Here is a 17,227-nt window from a genome sequence, read left to right on the forward strand (position 1 = left end):
ATTCAGGACTCTATGCAAGTCTGAGTCTACATAAAGGAGAATCAATAGATTTTTCTTTTATGAAAAGTGACTGTGGACTGAGGGCCAGAAGTTTATGAGATATAACAAATGTCAAATCTTATTCTTTTAGAAGGCATTTGGTAGATTAAAGCAATTGTTCTTCTCAGTCTTAACTTTTTTTGTGGCAATATTAATAGACTGAAAGCTCCTGGAGATAAATAATTTCCTTTATAACTGCAATTTCCAGCACAATTTCTGGTGTGAAATAATTAATAACAATAACTAGCATTTAGTAGTATATATTACTTGCTGCTGCTACTGCTGCTTAAGTTGCTTCAGTTGTGTCCGACTCTTTGTGACCCCATAGATGGCAGCCCACCAGGCTCCCCCGTCCCTGGGATTCTCCAGGCAAGAACACTGGAGTGGGTTGCCATTTCCTTCTCCAATGCATGAAAGTGAAAAGTGAAAATGAAGTTGCTCAGTCGTGTCCGACTCTTAGTGACCCCATGGACTGCAGCCTACCAGGCTCCTCCACCCATGGGATTTTCCAGGCAAGAGTACTGGAGTGGGGTGCCATCACCTTCTCTGATATATTACTTGCTAGTGTTAAAATAAAATGGAAACTAAGCTTGAAAATCCTCCAAGAAAACAAAATCAGGCTACATAAGTGAAACTCTAGATTATTTCATGAACTTAAACAAAAGTTAACTTAGACTTTTTCTTATATATGCTTCTGATAACAATAGGCAAAACTTAAATCATCTTCCAAAATAGTATAAGATAAACATTTTTAACCAAATTCCTGTCATCCGTAAACTTGCACTGTAATAGCCGATCATTGTAAATGTTAAATGACTACCTCATTCTCACTTTATAAACCATCCTGTAACTATATAACTCTGAAGTTCTAACCACTTTCAGTTTGAAGTCTCTGTTCATGAATAGCTTCTTCCTCATTCAAAAAAATATTCATAACAAATAAATCTCTATTTTCTTTTGACAGTTTTTGGTGTCAGAAGTGGGACATATAGACAACCCCTGATTAGTCAAGAGCCTGGTAAGTAAACAAGTGCCAGTGCTAACAGAGTTCATTGTGCCCACTATCTTCTCACTGACCATGGAGTTTCATGGTAAATCTCTCTTGAATCCAAGCATCACTCCTTTTTGTGTTGAGCTCTCCAATTTTGCTAAGAACTGTTACTGAAACTTTTTGGTAAGTACGCAACTCTATTCAAAAAGTGGGGGGTTGGGAGAAGTAATCCCCTGGTTTCAGAACAGCTGTTCAAAAACAGGACCCCTCAGAGTTAAGATGTCCTAGAGAATCTAAGGTGAAGATGGGTTCTACCTGGTCCAAATCACAGACCAAGATCTTGAGACTTTTTGAAAAAATGGGTGAACTTTATGAAGGATAACTGGATTTGCAGTAGCCACTTTGGGGAATCTTTAATTTAGATATGATAGTCCACCTTAGTGATACCCTTAAAAAAAGAATATCCCAAACTTCTCAGAGACAATGGTAGGCAAAAACTTCTAAAAGACAAAATGACACCAAAAATATCTTCCCTAAAAGAATCCTTACAGCACACAGACAGAAAAATTTTGGTAAAACAAACTCTGGCCATAAGCAGGTAACCTTAACTTATTCCATCTGTCAGAAACAATTTGGATTCAGCTATTTTATTTTTTTTTAAGCTTTATATTATTGTACCTGACACAGGCCTAAATTTTTAAAATGAAAGTTATATGATCTCTGTGTCTATTTATGCATATAGATACATGTATACACAAATTCATGTATGTTATGTGAAAATTTTTAAAGAGCTCTATTTAATCTACTTAAAGGAAAATAAACACTTATATAAATTATAGAGACTAACCCACATGTTTTTCAAGTTTGTATTATCTGGAATAAACTTTGCTAAATAAAAGCCAACTTAAATGTTTCGGTTTAATAAAACAGGCTTGTCCTCAGGGTTGTCAATATTAAATATAATGTGAATACACAACCATTTCTACCCAGGTTTAATAGTCAAAGAAGTTTGTGCTATTTTTATGCTACAAAATTTGTCAGCAAGAAAAACAATATAAGATGATTATTAGCTGTTTAATGTTTAAGGCCAAGCATATTTATTAAAAACAAGTAGATTAAATAGATGTAAGATAAAAGTTTATACTAAGTTAAATTAAATGATGGATATTCATTACCTATCATAGCTTTTCTAGACCGCTTCTAAATATGATAATATACTGAAACATTAATTTTTACCTACTTTTGGCTTTTTAATTTTTACAATTGTTTATTTTTTAATTTTTTAAAAAAATTTATTATTATTATTTTATTTTTAGTTATGTTGGATCTTAGTTGCAATACTTGGGATCTTGTTTGTGGCACAAAGGCTCTTCATTGCAGTGTGAAAGCTTCTCTCTAGTTGTGATGTGCGGGCTCAATAGTTGTAGCATGCAGGATTAATTGCCCTGCAGCATGTGGAATCTTAGTTTCCCAACCAGGGATTGAATTCGAGTCCCCTGAATTAAGAGGCAGATTCTTAACCACTGGACAACCGGAGAAGTCTCTACTGAGGTTGAGTAATAAACACGCCTCTTGCAGATTAAAAAAATTACACTATAGAAAATATGAACAGGCCAGTTATGAATTTGAATTAAATTGAATCAGTAATAAAAAAATCTCCCAACAAACAAAACTTCAGGACCAGATGGCTTTATAAGTGAATTCTACCAAAAATTTAGGAAAAAAGTTAACACCTGTTCCTCCCAAATAAATCCAAAAAATTGCAGACCAAGGAACATTTCCAAACTCATTCTGCGAGTGAATATCATCAATCTGATACCCAAACCAGACAAAAATATCACAAAAAAGAAAATTACAGGCCAACATCACTGATAAACATAAATGTGAAAATCCTCATCAAAATATTAGCAAGCTGAATTCAACAGTACACTAAAAGAGTCATCAGGGATGGGATGAATCAATCTCATCCTTGAATGGTTCAATATCCACAAAGAAATTAACGTGTTATACCACATTAACATATTGAAGAAAAATATCATCATCTCAATAAATGTAGAAAAACTTTTGACAAAATTCAACATCTAGTTATGATAAAAACTCTCAACAAAGTTGGTATAGAAGTAATGTACCGTAACATAATAAAGGCCATATATGACAAGCCCACATCTAATATCATATTCAACAGTGAAAAGTTGAAGGCATTTCCTCTAAGATAAGGAACAAGACAAGGATACCACTCTCACCAATTCTATTCAACATAGTATTGTAAGTCCGAGCCACAGCAATCAGAAAAGAAAAAGAAATAAAAGGAATCGACATAAGAAAGGAAGAATTAAAACCATTACTGTTTGCAGATGACATGATACTACACATAGAAAATCCCAAAGCCACCATCTAAAAAACCATATTTGATCAACAAATTCAGTAAACTTGCAGGATGCGATATACAGAAATCTGTTACATTTCTGTATATTAACAATGAACTATCAGACAGAGGAATTAAAATAAACAATCCCATGTTCAACTACATCAAAAAGAATAAAATATCTAGGAATAAATATAACTAAGGAGGTAAAAGATCTGTACTTAAAAAACTATAAAGCACTGATCAAAGAGATTGAAGATGATACAAATAGATGAAAAGATACACTGTGTTCATGAACTGAAAGAATTAATATTGTTGCAATGATCATACTACTCAAGGCCATCTACAGATTCTATGCAATTCCTATCAAAACACCACTGGCATTTTTCAGAGAACTAGAAAAAATAATCTGACAATCTGTATGGAAACACAAAAGACCCCTCAACAGCCAAAACAATCTTGAGTTAGGACACAGATGGAAGTATCATGCTTCCTGATTTCACACTGTACTACAAAGCTACAGAAATCAAAACAGTATTGTACTGGCACAAAAAGAGACACATTAGGTTAAATGGAGCAGAATATAAAGTCCAGAAATAAACATTTTTGGTCAGTTAAACTATGACATAGGGGCAAGAATATACAATGAGGAAAAGACTGTCTCTTCAATAAGCATTGCTGGGAAAATTGAACAGTTACATTTAAAGAAATAAAATTAGAACATTTTCTCATACCATATATAAAAATAAACTCAAACTGGGTTAAAGACTTCAATGAAAGGCCTGAAACCATAAAAATCCTAGAATAAAACATAGGTAGTTAAGCTCTCTGACACTGGTCCTAGCAATACTTGTAGGGTTATTTCTCCTCAGGCAAGGGAAACAAAAGCAAACATAAACAAATGAGACTAAATTAAACTAAAAAGGTTTTGCAGAGTGAAGGAAACTATCAACAAAACAAAAGGCCACCTAGTGAATATAAAGATATTTGCAAACAATATATCTGATAAGGGGTTAATATCCAAAATATACAAAGAATTCATACATCTCAACATTAAAAAACAAACAACCTAAAAAATGAGCAGAGGACTGGAATAGATACATTTCCAAAGAAGACACACAGATGGCCAACAGGCACCTGAAGAGATGATCATTTCACTAATCATCAAGGAAATACGAATCAAAACCATGAGATACCAACTCACACCTGTTAGAATGGACATTATCAAAAAGAGAAGTAACAAGCGCTGACAAGAATGTGAAGAAAAGGGACGCCATGTGCACTGCTGGTGAGAATGTAAATTGATGCAGCCACTATAGAAAACAGTATGGAGATTCCTCAAAATGTTAAAAATAGAACCACCATATGATGCAGCAATTCCACTCCTAAGTATTTATCTTTAGAAAACAAAAACTAATTTAAAAAGATAAATACTACACTATGTTCAATGCAGCATTACTTATAATAAAGATATGGATGCAACCTAAGCATCCATCAAGAGCTGAATGGATAAAAATGTGATATATATTGCAAAATGGAATATTACTCAGCCATTAAAAAGAATGAAATATAGCCATTTGCGACAATATGAATGGGCCTAGAAGGCATGATGCTTAAGTGAGATAAGTCAGACAAAGACAAATACTATGTAATTTCACTTATATGTGAAATCTAAAAAACAAAACTGAACATAACCAAACAGATATAGCTACAGATTTAGAGAACAAATAGATGGCTGCCAGAGGGGAGGGGATGGGGTGAGGAAAAAATAGATGAGGGGGATTAAGAGGTACAAACTTCTGGTTGAAAAATAAATGAGTCATTGGTATGAAATACACAGTGTATAGAATATAATCAATAACTATAAAATATCTTTATATGGTGAGATATTATAACTAGATTTATTGCAGTTATTACTTTGAAATGTGTAGAAATACTGAATCACTATTTTGTGTAACAGGAACTAATATAGTGTTGTAGGACAATTATGGAGAAGGCAATGGCACCCCACTCCAGTACTTTTGCCTGGAAAATCCCATGGATGGAGGAGCCTGGTAGGCTGCAGTCCTTGGGGTCGCTAAGAGTCGGATACGACTGAGCAACTCACTTTTCACTTTCATGCATTGGAGAAGGAAATGGCAACCCACTCCAGTATTCTTGCCTGGAGAATCCCAGGGACTGGGGAGCCTGGTGGGCTGCCGTCTATGGGGTTGCACAGAGTTGGACACGACTGAAGTGACTTAGCAGCAGCAGCAGCAGCAGCAGGACAATTATACTTTAAAAACAAAAAACAAATTTATAGAAAGATATCAGATTTGTAATTATCAGAAGCAGGGGGAATTGGATGAAGGCATTAATCTTTAAGTTATAGGACTTGTAGGACAAATAGGTGCTAGGGATGAAATGTACAACATGGCAAATACAATTAACACTGTATGTCACATATAAAAGTTGTTATGAGAATAATTCCTAAGCGTTCTCATCATGAAAAAAATCTTTTTTTTCTATTTTATTTTGTATCTATATAAGATGACAGATGTTCACTGAACTTACTGTATATGTCAATCAAGTCATTATGCAATATATTTCAAACTTACACAGTGCTGCATGTCAATTATTTCTCAATGAAACTGTGAGAAAAAGTTGTACTGTAAAAAAACATGTCTCTAAAAATATGTTTTGTAATTATGTATTCATGAATTTGCTAATCTACTACAGGATGCTGCTATATGACAGATAGTTCAACAACTGCATGCTTCTGAGTTTCCACTGGAAAAGAAATGTTAATAAAAGTTAAATTTAATAATCAATATATAAAAATAAATACTAGAAACAAAAATGAAAGAAAACAACTTTGTATACAAGGTATGAGAGAGAAATGGGATGTATTTCTATATGAAAGTGAAAGTCAATCAGTTGTGTACAATTCTTTGAGACCCCACTGTTGGTGGCCTGCCAGGCTCCTCTGTCCATGGAATTCTCCAGGCCAGAAAACTGGAGTGGGTAGCTGCTTCCTTCTCCAGGGGATCTTCCTGACCAAGGAATCAAACTCAGGTCCCCTGCCCTGCAGGCAGATTCTTTACCAATGGAGCCACCAGGGAAGCCCCAAAATACTGGAGTGGGTAGCCTATCCCTTTTCCAGGGGATCTTCCTGACCCAGGAATTGAACTGGGGTCTCCCCATTACAGGTGGATTCTTTACCAACTGAGCTATCTGGGAAGAATAAGTCAGGAATATAGGTTGTGTTTTTGTTATAGAAAGAAAGGGAGTAATTTTATATAGCAACTTTGTAAAGTAAAATTACTGATTACTCCAAAATCAGAAAAAGGACTAATACAAAGTCTAAATGAATATAGAAAGTTGCCTGTTTATAAATTTTATGTTGAAAGGTGAAATTTGGCTAAACTTAAATAGATTTATTTATAAGAGTTTTAAAAATGAGCTCAGTAATAAACTGATACAAATTGGAGGTTCCCCGTCCCCCATGTTAAAAAGTTTCTTAGATTACTGATCTGTTCTTAATGTTATAAAAGGTTTTACTTTACCTTTTGTGTAATCTATCTAGAAACTAAAGATTCTGTGTCTTAGCAAAATAATTTCCTATGCTTAATATTATCTTTATCAGGTCTGTAATTAGTTAGGAAAACTGAACCTTTGCGACAAGAGGTAAGGCTTTTTGGTTTTATAAAAAAAAATTATTTATTTACACTAATTTTTGTCTAAATTTTCATACTGTTCATGGGGTTCATGGGGTTCTCTAAAGAACCTCTTGATGAAAATAAAAGAGGAGAGTGAAAAACTTGGCTTAAAAGTCAACATTCAAAAAACTAAGATCATGGCATCTGGTCCCATCACTTCATGGCAAGTAGATGGGGAAACACTGGAAACAGTGACAGATTTTATTTTCTTGGGTTCCAAAATCACTGCAGATGATGACTGCAGCCATAAAATTAAAAGACACTTGCTCCTTGGAAGAAAAGCTATGACCAACCTAGACAGCACACTCAAAAGCAGAGACATTACTTTGCCGACAAAGGTCTGTCTATTCAAAGCTATGGTTTTTCCAGTAATCATGTATGGGATGTGAGAGTTGGACCATGAAGAAGGCTGAGCACAGAAGAATTGATGCTTTTGAACTGTGGTGTTGGAGAAGACTCTTGAGAATCCCTTGGACTGCAAGGAGATCAAACAAGTCAATCCTAAAGGAAACCAATACTGATTATTCATTGTAAGGACTGATGCTGAAGCTGAAGCTCCAATACTTTGGCCACCTGATGCAAAGAGCCAACTCATTGGAAAAGACCCTGATACTGGGAAAGATTGAAGGTGGGAAGAGAAGGGGACAACAGAGGATGAGATGGTTGGATGGCATCACCGACTCGATGGACATGAGTTTGAGCAAGCTCTGGGAATTGCTGATGGACAGGGAAGCCTGGTGTGCTACAGTTCATGGCTTGCAAAGAGTTGGACACAACTGAGTGATTGAACAACAGCAAAATGTTATTAATATGTGTTCCAGAAATTACATGAAATTCTTAGAAATCTGACACATCCTAGTATAATGTTATCAGTCATCTTAAAATATTGTATGTCATAGAAATAATTGAATTTATCTGACAATTTTATCATTTTTTTAAATAGGGAACTCTCATCAGATCTTTAACCATGGCTATGTTTAACTCTTTTGTCATTCACAGAGAGTTATTGTTCTACTCTTAATTCTTCTCGTAAAGCATTTACAATCAACCATAGGCCAGAACAACAGACTGGTTCCAAATATGAAAAGGAGTACGTCAAGGCTGTATATTGTCACCCTGCTTATTTAACTTATATGCAGAGTACATCATGAGAAACGCTGGGCTGGATGAAGCACAAGCTAGAATCAAGATTGCCAGGAGAAATATCAATAACCTCAGATATGCAGATGACACCACCCTTATGGCAGAAAGGGAAGAGGAACTCAAAAGCCTCTTGATGAAGGTGAAAGAGGAGAGTGAAAAAGTTGGCTTAAAGCTCAACATTCAGTAAACTAAGATCATGGTATCTGGTCCCATCACTTCATGGCAAATAGATGGGGAAACAGTGGAAACAGTGTCAGACTTTATCTTTTTGGGCTCCAAAATCACTTCAGATTGTGACTGCAGCCATGAAATTAAAAGATGCTTACTCCTTGGAAGGAAAGTTATGACCAACCTAGATAGCATATTTAAAAGCAGAGACATTACTTTGCCAACAAAAGTTCGTCTAGTCAAGGCTATGGTTTTTCCTGTGGTCATGTATGGATGTGAGAGTTGGACTGTGAAGAAAGCTTAGCGCTGAAGAAGCTGAAGCTCCAATACTTTGGCCACCTGATGCAAAGAGCCAACTCATTGGAAAAGACCCTGATGCTGGGAAAGATTGAAGGTGGGAGGAGAAGGGGACGACAGAGAATGAGATGGCTGGATGGCATCACCGACTCGATGGACATGAGTTTGGGTAAACTGTGGGAGTTGGTGGTGGACGGGGAGGCCTGGCGTGCTGCAATTCATGGGATTGCAAAGAGTCGGATACAAATGAACTGAACTGATAGGCCAGAATGCTTTGTCTTTGTGTAGATTCACAGAAAGGACCCTGCCAAGTACTCTAGAATATAGCTTTCTGATAACTTTAAGATCACACCAGTAAACTAAGAATTTCTAGAACTCTAATGGAGAAACTGCTTAATTCATAAAACTGGTAACCCAAGATTAGGGAAAATAAAGATTAATTCCAAGGGCCCAAATGAACTAATGAAAATAACTAACTTTTCTTGAAACATTGTTGGTTCTTTAATGCTTGTTTTCCAGATTTAAAATCTTTTTTTCCCTCTCCTTCTAAGTTACCTAAATCTACAACAATTTGGTATACTTTTGTAAACAAAAATGAAACATTTTTTTCTCCTTATCTGAGTCCTTCAGAATTAAAACAAATTTTAAAAACCCTGTTATTGACTATTCCTATTTTCATGGCAATAGATATTTGCATAAATTCAATAAAAATTTGTTTTCCCTGTAATAGGACATAACTGTAATAGGACATAACTGCTAAGTACTTGGCTTGGCTTCTTAGCATAAAGAGGCTTTTAAAGATGTAACCTGAGTTTCCTTGTTAAGTCAGTTTTAAGTATCTAAAGTTGACTTAAAAAATATATATATATATATATTTGTTTGTTTGTTTGTTTTTGGCTGTGACGGGTCTTAGTTGTCGCACGAGGGATCTTTTGTTGGCACGAGGGATCTTTTGTTACCACACAGGCTCCAGAGATAGCGGGCTCCACAGTTGTGGTACATAGGGGCTTATTTGCCCTAGGGCCTGTGGGATCTTAGTTCCTGACCAGGGATCGGATTTGGGTCCACAGTATTGGAAGGTGGATTCTTAACCACTGGACCACCAGAGAAATCCCTAAAGTTGACCCTATAGAGTCAATAAAGGACCTTGAATATTACCAAAGCTTTGATTGGAATATCATATTCGAGAATGCACATAAAATCTATTCTTGCTGTACTTATATAAATAACAAGTCAAGTTTAAAGAGACTAGACTTATTTTACAAATTACTTACTATGATTATCTTTGGTAAAAATGATTATAGAGAGAAAAATTATGTTTAAACAGAAAACTTTGGCATACCCATAATCAAATTCTAGTCCTGCTTATTTTCTTGGGTTTTTGTTTCTAACTGTAAACTGGACTGGATCCTGAACTCTTATGGTTTTCTCTAACATCTGGCTACAACTCTTCAAACTAATATTTTCAATTTTCTCCCACCCTTCTGACTTGAAATTAAAACTAAAACTGTTCTTTTCCTCAAACCCTACAAGATAAAGCTATAGGTCTTGATATAGACTTCAGAGAATTCACCACAATGGATCATGTATAGACAAAAAAACAACCTTCATACTTACTTCTTCTATGTGGGCCACTCAGACCTCAGCAGAACACCTGATGACATCATCACTGACATTCAAACTGCAAACCAGGAAAATCTATCAGTTTAAAACTGCCATCTTCATTCCACCATCTAAAAATCTAAGCCCAGCTCCAAAAACTTTCTTGACTGGCTGCTCTCTAGACTCAGTAACTGCATTTATACTTTGTTCCAACTAATCTTTAATCTTTGCCTTTCTTTTGTTTCCACAGTAATACTTATTAAATAACTGATTGCTTATACCATATAGAAGATTACTTACATGGAAGCTTACCTATCACACCACCTCCTAAAATAAGGCATCTTCATGTTAATCCCATCCAAAGTAACCATGACATAGTTCAGTACTATAAGACACTAATATAATACTGAAAGGCTTATTTCCACCAGGTCCATAAAGCTTTCTGTGGTCTGCTTCTAAAACAAGACAATGCCTCATATATTAAAACCTAGAGACTCAGTTTATTGGAAAAGACATCAACAAAAAACTGCACTTAAATCTCACTAGGAGAGACCTTATCCTCTGAAAAACTATAATCACAGTAAGAATCTAGAAATTCTTTAGCCAGAGTTATTTTAGACAACTGCATAGCCTTAGACACCCTAACTACCCAAGATGGAGGTGCATGTACTATTGTAAGAGAGCAAGATGAGCACAGCCCTTAGCAGGCAGCCATTGCTGTGCCTCACTACTCTGTACTCTGTTACTAGGCAACAGGTCTTGCTCAGTCATTGCTCAGTGCTCCAGTGGGCCCTGCCCACAAGTAACTGTCAATGAAGGGCCGTTAGAGAAGTGATTTACCCAAGGGTCATTGGTGTGGTGGTCATTAGGTGGAAAGTGAAGTAAGAGCCAGATTTAGGCCTTCTCCTGGAGGCCCTCCAGCTCACTCAGCCTTGGGCCAGCAGGTGAGCTGGAGTGCCCAGGTAACACACTAAGAACTGTGTTCTTCTATAGGGCTCCAGAGCCCTTACTAAGGCCCTCCACTAGCCTTGGCCCAGGCCTTGAACCTGGTCTCCCCATCTGGGTGGTTTGAGGAGACTGAAGGCCAGTTGGGTTGCGTGCCTGGCTCCCTCAGAGATGACATCTGGGCAGGATGTGGGAACCTGGCCCTGAGAGAACTGCCAACTGAGATCTGCCTCCTATTAGCCAGAACTGGGCTCTTGGAGGGTGCAAGTTGTGCTTTGGGACCTTGCCCTTTCTTGTCAAGACACACAATAACATTCATTTGGTAGAGATTTACAGGAATGTTGTTTACCTGACCATGACCTGACCTCAAGAGCAAAGGATCTTACACAAGAAGTTTGTAACAACTAACCACGCCACTCCCTCACCTTTTACTTTTAAAGGAGTTTGCTGAAAGCTTTCAGTAACTTTGGGGTTCTTAGGGCATGAACCACCCATCTCCTTGTATGAATCTGTAATAAATCTCTGTTTCAAACTCTAATGTTTTATTACTGATGTGCCTCACTGGGCACACGAACTTGTGATTCGTTAACAGCATAACTGGTTAAAAAAAAAAGTTTCTATGTTAATATACCAAAAAGATCTGAAAGACTAGATGCCAATCTTTCATCAAATAGGCAACATTTCTGAAATATGGGTTCAATCCCTGGATCAGGAAGATCTCCTGAAAAAGGATATGCCAACCCACTCCAGTATTCTTGCCTGGAGAATCCCATGTACAGTGGACCCTGGCAGGCTATAGTCCATAGGGTTGCAAAGAGTCAGGCATGACTTAGGTGACTTAACACACACACACACACTTCTTTTGATTATTTAGTTGGAAATCTCTGCTCTGGAGAATCCTTTTCAATACTTGGCTATTATTCTCCTGATAGTCATCATCTTAGCCTCCTTAATGCACTGTATCCTCTCTAGAGTTCTAAATGTCTTCAGTGACTACTCACACATCAAATGTTATCCATTAGTGTTAGACAACTGGAAGAACACAAAGATCCTACTGCCAGTGTCCACAGTGACTATGCAACTGCCAGTAAGGGCAATTACAAAACCATCCATCCCAATGCCTACATTGAAGGAGTAGTGAGAGTAACACTATATTGGTTCACTCTCAGCTTGCTGAGAGAATGACTGAAAGTTGGGGATTTTTTTAAATAAAATAAATTGAGACCAGGCTTGAAAAATCCCTCAAGGTGATCAAACCAGTTAAGTCACATAAGCAAAACCAAATCTAGTTTATATCATGAACATAAGTGAAACATTTCTTGTAAATGCCTCTGACAATCAACTTAAATAGTCTTCTTAAAATAGCCTAAAGTAATCACTTTTAACCAATCTCCTACCATCTGTAAACTCCTAATGTCATAAACCATTGCAAAGGTTAAAGAACTTCCTTATGCTCACTTTATAAGCCATCCTATAATGACATGCTTATAAAATATTCATATCAAGTTAAGCTCTCTGAAATTTCTTTTAATACTAGGCAGTTACAGGCCATAGCGTTACAGGGAGGAGTAAATTTAACATACTTAGAAGACTGCCTAGTATTAAAAGAAATTGCAGAGAGCTTAACTTGATACGAATATTTTACAGGCATAGAAAATCCCCACGGACAGAGGAGCCTGGCTGGCTACAGTCCATGTGGTCGTAGAGTCAGACACGACTGAGCGACTAAGCACATAACGCCATGAGATAGGTAACTGTCATTATACTAACTTTGTAAGGTTAAGCTACTCTCCATAGTCATACAGCTGGAGAATGGTAGACCCGGGAGCTGAACCCAGCAAGCGCAATCAGGGATTTAAGCGCTGTGTCAAAGAATCAATAATTATCCCCATTACAGTAACTGGGTGTAACTCTGCTGAAGGCTTTTGAGAGCCCCATCCAGTGTTTTGTTTTATTTTACTAAGGCTTTTAGCTTCCGCCAGAGACAGGCCACTGCCAGGAATCGCCTGGGCGAGGAGGAGCTGTCAAGGCTGAGTTCGGACACCTACTGGGGGACAGAGGGGCAAGCCTGCCGGGCAGCCCCCTTGGCACGATTTTTCTCAGCCAGGATAGGACAAATCACGGACCCAGGAGCAGAAACAGCGGGTGGACCTCCTCGATGGGAGGCAGGAAGGGGGCGGGGATGGGGTGCCGTGATGGGTGGCGGGCGCGGGCTGTGCCGGGGCGGGGCGAGAGGAAGGCAGGCCGGGGCGAACTCACAGATCCAGCAGCTGACTGACCCGCTGGGGGCTGGGCATCGCGGCCGCCCTTCGGAGCCTCTTCCGCGGTCCCGAGGCCGCGGAGATTCAGCCAGAGACCGTGTGTCAACTCCCGCCTCCAGCGCAACGCGTAGTCCCTCGTGACGTCACCCGCCTCTTCCGGTGACCAGGCGCCGGCGCTCTCGCCACTACAGAGAGATAGCCTAGGCCCCTCGGGGCGGAACCCTGGATGCTGAGTCGGAGAGACAGAGTGATAAACTAGAGGGAAATCTTGGGCTCTGCGAAGGACTGCGTGAGCTGTCATTCTGCAGTCCCGCCGGCGCGGCTCGGGCGGTTTCCCTGGTGGGCTAGCCAGGCGCCGGACCTCTCCTAGTACCTCCTGGAACCTCGCGGCTCTGCGCGTGACCGCTGTTACTACAGGGGTGCATTTCATGCTGGGCCCAGCGTTAGTGGATGCACACCGGAGACCCTCTTAGATACAGAAACCATGACCGTCAAAGGGCGTGTGTTAAGGGACTGGAGAGTGACGTTTATCGAGCACTTCCTGTAAGAAAGTGAGCACTGAACTACCTGTTTTCAATAATAGCCATATTCTGGTCTTCCCTGATGGTACCGTGGATAAGAATCAGCCTGCCAGTGCAGGGGGCATGGGTTTAATCCTTGGTCGGGGAGGATTCCACAGGCGTCAGAGTAACTAAGCCCGTGAGCCGCAACTACTGAAGCCCATTTTACTAGAGCATGTGCTCCAGAAGAAGCCACTACAAGGGAGAGTAGCCTCCTACCCCCCACTGCAACTGGTGAAAGCCTGCGTGCAGCAACAAAGACCCAGCATAACCCAAAATAATAAAAAATTAATCATATTCTTTTAATCCTGCGAAATCGGAATTTGTTGTTGTTAGTCAAGTTGTGTCCAACTCTTTGCGACCCCATGGACTGCAGCTCGCCAGGCTTCCCTGTCCTTCACCATCTCCCGGAGCTTGCTCAAACTCATGTCCATTGAATCGGTGATGCCATCCAATCATCTCATCCTCTCTCACCCCTTCTTCTCCTGCCTTTTATCTTTCCCAGCATCAAGGTCTTTTCCAATGAGTTGGCTCTTTGCATCAGGCGGCCAAAGTATTGGAGCTTCAGCTTCAGCATCAGTCCTTCCAATGAATAATCAGGACTGATTTCCTTTAGGATTGACTGGTTTGATCTGCTGCTGTCCAAAGGACTCTCAAGAATCTTTCCCAACACCACAGGTCGAAAGCATCAACTCCTCGGTGCTCAGCCTTCTTTATGGTCCAGCTCTCACATCCATACATGACTACTGGAAAAACCATAGCTTTGACTGTATGGACACTTGTGGGCAAAGTGATATCTCTGCTTATTAATACACTAAGTATGTCATAGTTTTTCTTCCAAGGAGCAAGTGTCTTTTCATTTCATGCTGCCATCACCATCCACAGTCATTTTGGAGCTCAAGAGAAATCCAACTAGTCAATCCTAAAGGAAATCAGTCCTGAACATTCATTGGAAGGACTGATGCTGAAGCTGAAACTCCAATATTTTGGCCACCTGACGCAAAGAGCCAACTCACTGGAAAAGGCCTTGATGCTGGGAAAGATAAAAGACAGGAGGAGAAGTGTGCAACAGAGGATGAGATGGTTGGAAGGCATCACCAACTTGATGGACATGAATTTGAGCAAGCTCTGGGAGTTGGTGATGGACAGGGAAGCCTGGCGTGCTGCAGTCCATGGGGTCACAAAGAGTCAGATGTGACTGAGCCGCTGAACTGAACTGAACTGAACTGTTTCCATTTTTTCCCCATCTATTTGCCATGAAGTGATGGAGCCAGATGCCATGATCTTAGTTTTTTGAATGCTGAGTTTAATCCAGCTTTTTCACTCTCCACTTTCACCTTCATCAAGAGTCTCTTTAGTTCCTCTTCCTTTTCTTCCATAAGGGTGGTGTCATTTCCATATCTGAGATTATTGATATTTCTCCATGCAGTTTTGATTCCAGCTTGTGGTTCATCCAGCCAGGCATTTTGCATGGTGTACTCTGCGTATAAGTTAAATAAGCAGGATGACAATATACAGCCTTGACGTACTTCTTTCCCAATTTTGAACCAGTTGTTGTTCCATGTCCAGTTCTAACTGTTGATTCTTGACCTGCATACAGGTTTCTCAGGAGACAGGTAAGGTGGTCTGATATTCCCATCTCTTTAAGAGTTTTCCACAGTTTGTTGTGATCCACAGAGTTAAAGGCTTTAGCATAGTCAATGAAGCAGAATGGGATGTTTTCCTGGGATTCTCTTGCTTTTTCTATGAACCAACAGATGTTGGCAATTTGATCTCTGATTCCTCTGCCTTTTCTAAAACCAGCTTGAACATCTGGAAGTTCTTGGTTCACATACTGTTGAAGCCTGGCTTGAAGGATTTTGAGCATGATCTTGCTAGCATTTGAAATAAGTGCAATTGTATAGTAGTTTGTATATTTTTGGCATTGCTCTTCTTTGGGATTGAAATGAAAACTGACCTTTTCCAGTCCTGTGGCCATTGCTGAGTTTTCCAAATTTGCTGGCATATTGAATGCAGCACTTTCACAGCATCATATTTTAGGATTTGAAATAGCTCAACTGGAATTCTATCACCTCCACTAGCTTTGTTCATAGTGATGCTTCTTAAGGCCCACTTGACTTTGTACCCCAGGATGTCTGGCTGTAGCTGAGTGATCACACCATCATGGTTATCTGCATCACTAAGATCTTTTTTGTATAGTTCTGTGTATTCTTGCCATCTCTTCTTAATATGTTCTGGTAGGTCCATACCGTTTCTGTTCTTTGTGCCCATCTTTGCAGAAATGTTCCCTTGGTAATTGGAATTATTTACCTTTATTTTACAGATGAGAACATTACATGACTACAAAAAGCTCAGTAAGAATTTCATCATAGAGGGGGCTTGTGTTCAAATCAGAAAGAATTCTAAAGAAGGGGACACTTTCACCTGGTGGAATTCTCTCTTCTTGGTTATACTGCAGAGTACTTGCTACTTTTCAATTCTTTGTAAATTAATTTGTCATTTATATGTCTTCCTTTTGCAGACTTTTGAAAGTTGGAAGACAGTATTGTTCATTTCTTCAAGATGCTGCTTATTCAATCACCACATTTTTACCAGTGCTGAAGGAGGGCAAGAATTGTGCTGGGTGCTGAGGATTCAGTGGTGAACACTTGAACCAGACAAATAAAGGGCAATCAAAATAACTGTTAAATGCTAAGATGGAGTTAGTTCTATTGAAACACCATGGAGGGGTGGGAGAGGAGAGCAGATCAGAGAGAAAAACATAGTCTGTTAGGGACTGCAAATAGTTTGGGGTTGCTACAATGGAGAGTGGTGAGAGGCAAGTATAAAAGAAGAACTAGGCAAATTTTTTCTATGAAGGGTAAGATATTAATAGTATACATATTTTCATTTTTGTGGGACATCCTTTGTCACTGAATTGAACTGGGCTCTTGCTCATCCTACCTGAAGCCAAGCCAATCTACCCACAGCGGACTGTGGTGAGAGAAAGTACAAGGCTCCAAGCAAGGAAAACAGGCAACTGATTTGCCAAACATCAGAATTTCCCTCATGGCTTTCAGGCAAGAGTTCTTAAAGACAACCCTGAGGGTGAGAGTGGGCTTCCCAGGTGGCTCAGTGATAAAGAATCTGCCCGCCAATGACAAAGACATGAATTTGAT

At 39.1% G+C, this 17,227-nt stretch overlaps 1 protein-coding gene and 1 long non-coding RNA gene across 5 annotated transcripts in view; one reads left to right on the forward strand and one right to left on the reverse strand.

Annotated features, from left to right (window-relative positions):
• Positions 1-13,688, reverse strand: part of AMN1 (antagonist of mitotic exit network 1 homolog) — a 73,589-nt gene extending 59,901 nt beyond the window's left edge. Inside the window, exons 1-2 of one of the 4 annotated variants that reach the window (XM_044941317.2) lie at positions 13,528-13,647; positions 10,319-10,382 (exon numbers count right to left, since the gene is read on the reverse strand). Coding sequence is in view for 1 of the 4 variants with exons in the window: in XM_006058599.4 (XP_006058661.1) it covers positions 13,508-13,545 (38 nt within the window). In the remaining 3 variants the exon portion in view is untranslated. Of the gene's footprint in view, positions 1-10,318; positions 10,383-13,507 lie in introns of all 4 variants that reach the window. The other 3 variants (XM_006058600.4, XM_006058599.4, XM_006058601.4) reach the window with 3 other exon arrangements.
• A 222-nt stretch (positions 13,689-13,910) lies between these two features.
• On the forward strand, positions 13,911-16,764 carry LOC123333215. The gene is made up of 2 exons (XR_006550425.1): positions 13,911-14,060; positions 16,591-16,764. It is a non-coding gene; the product is annotated as an uncharacterized LOC123333215 (long non-coding RNA).
• Positions 16,765-17,227: the final 463 nt, after the last annotated feature.

Source organism: Bubalus bubalis, chromosome 4 (genome assembly GCF_019923935.1).
Source record: "Bubalus bubalis isolate 160015118507 breed Murrah chromosome 4, NDDB_SH_1, whole genome shotgun sequence".
NCBI lineage: Eukaryota > Metazoa > Chordata > Mammalia > Artiodactyla > Bovidae > Bubalus > Bubalus bubalis.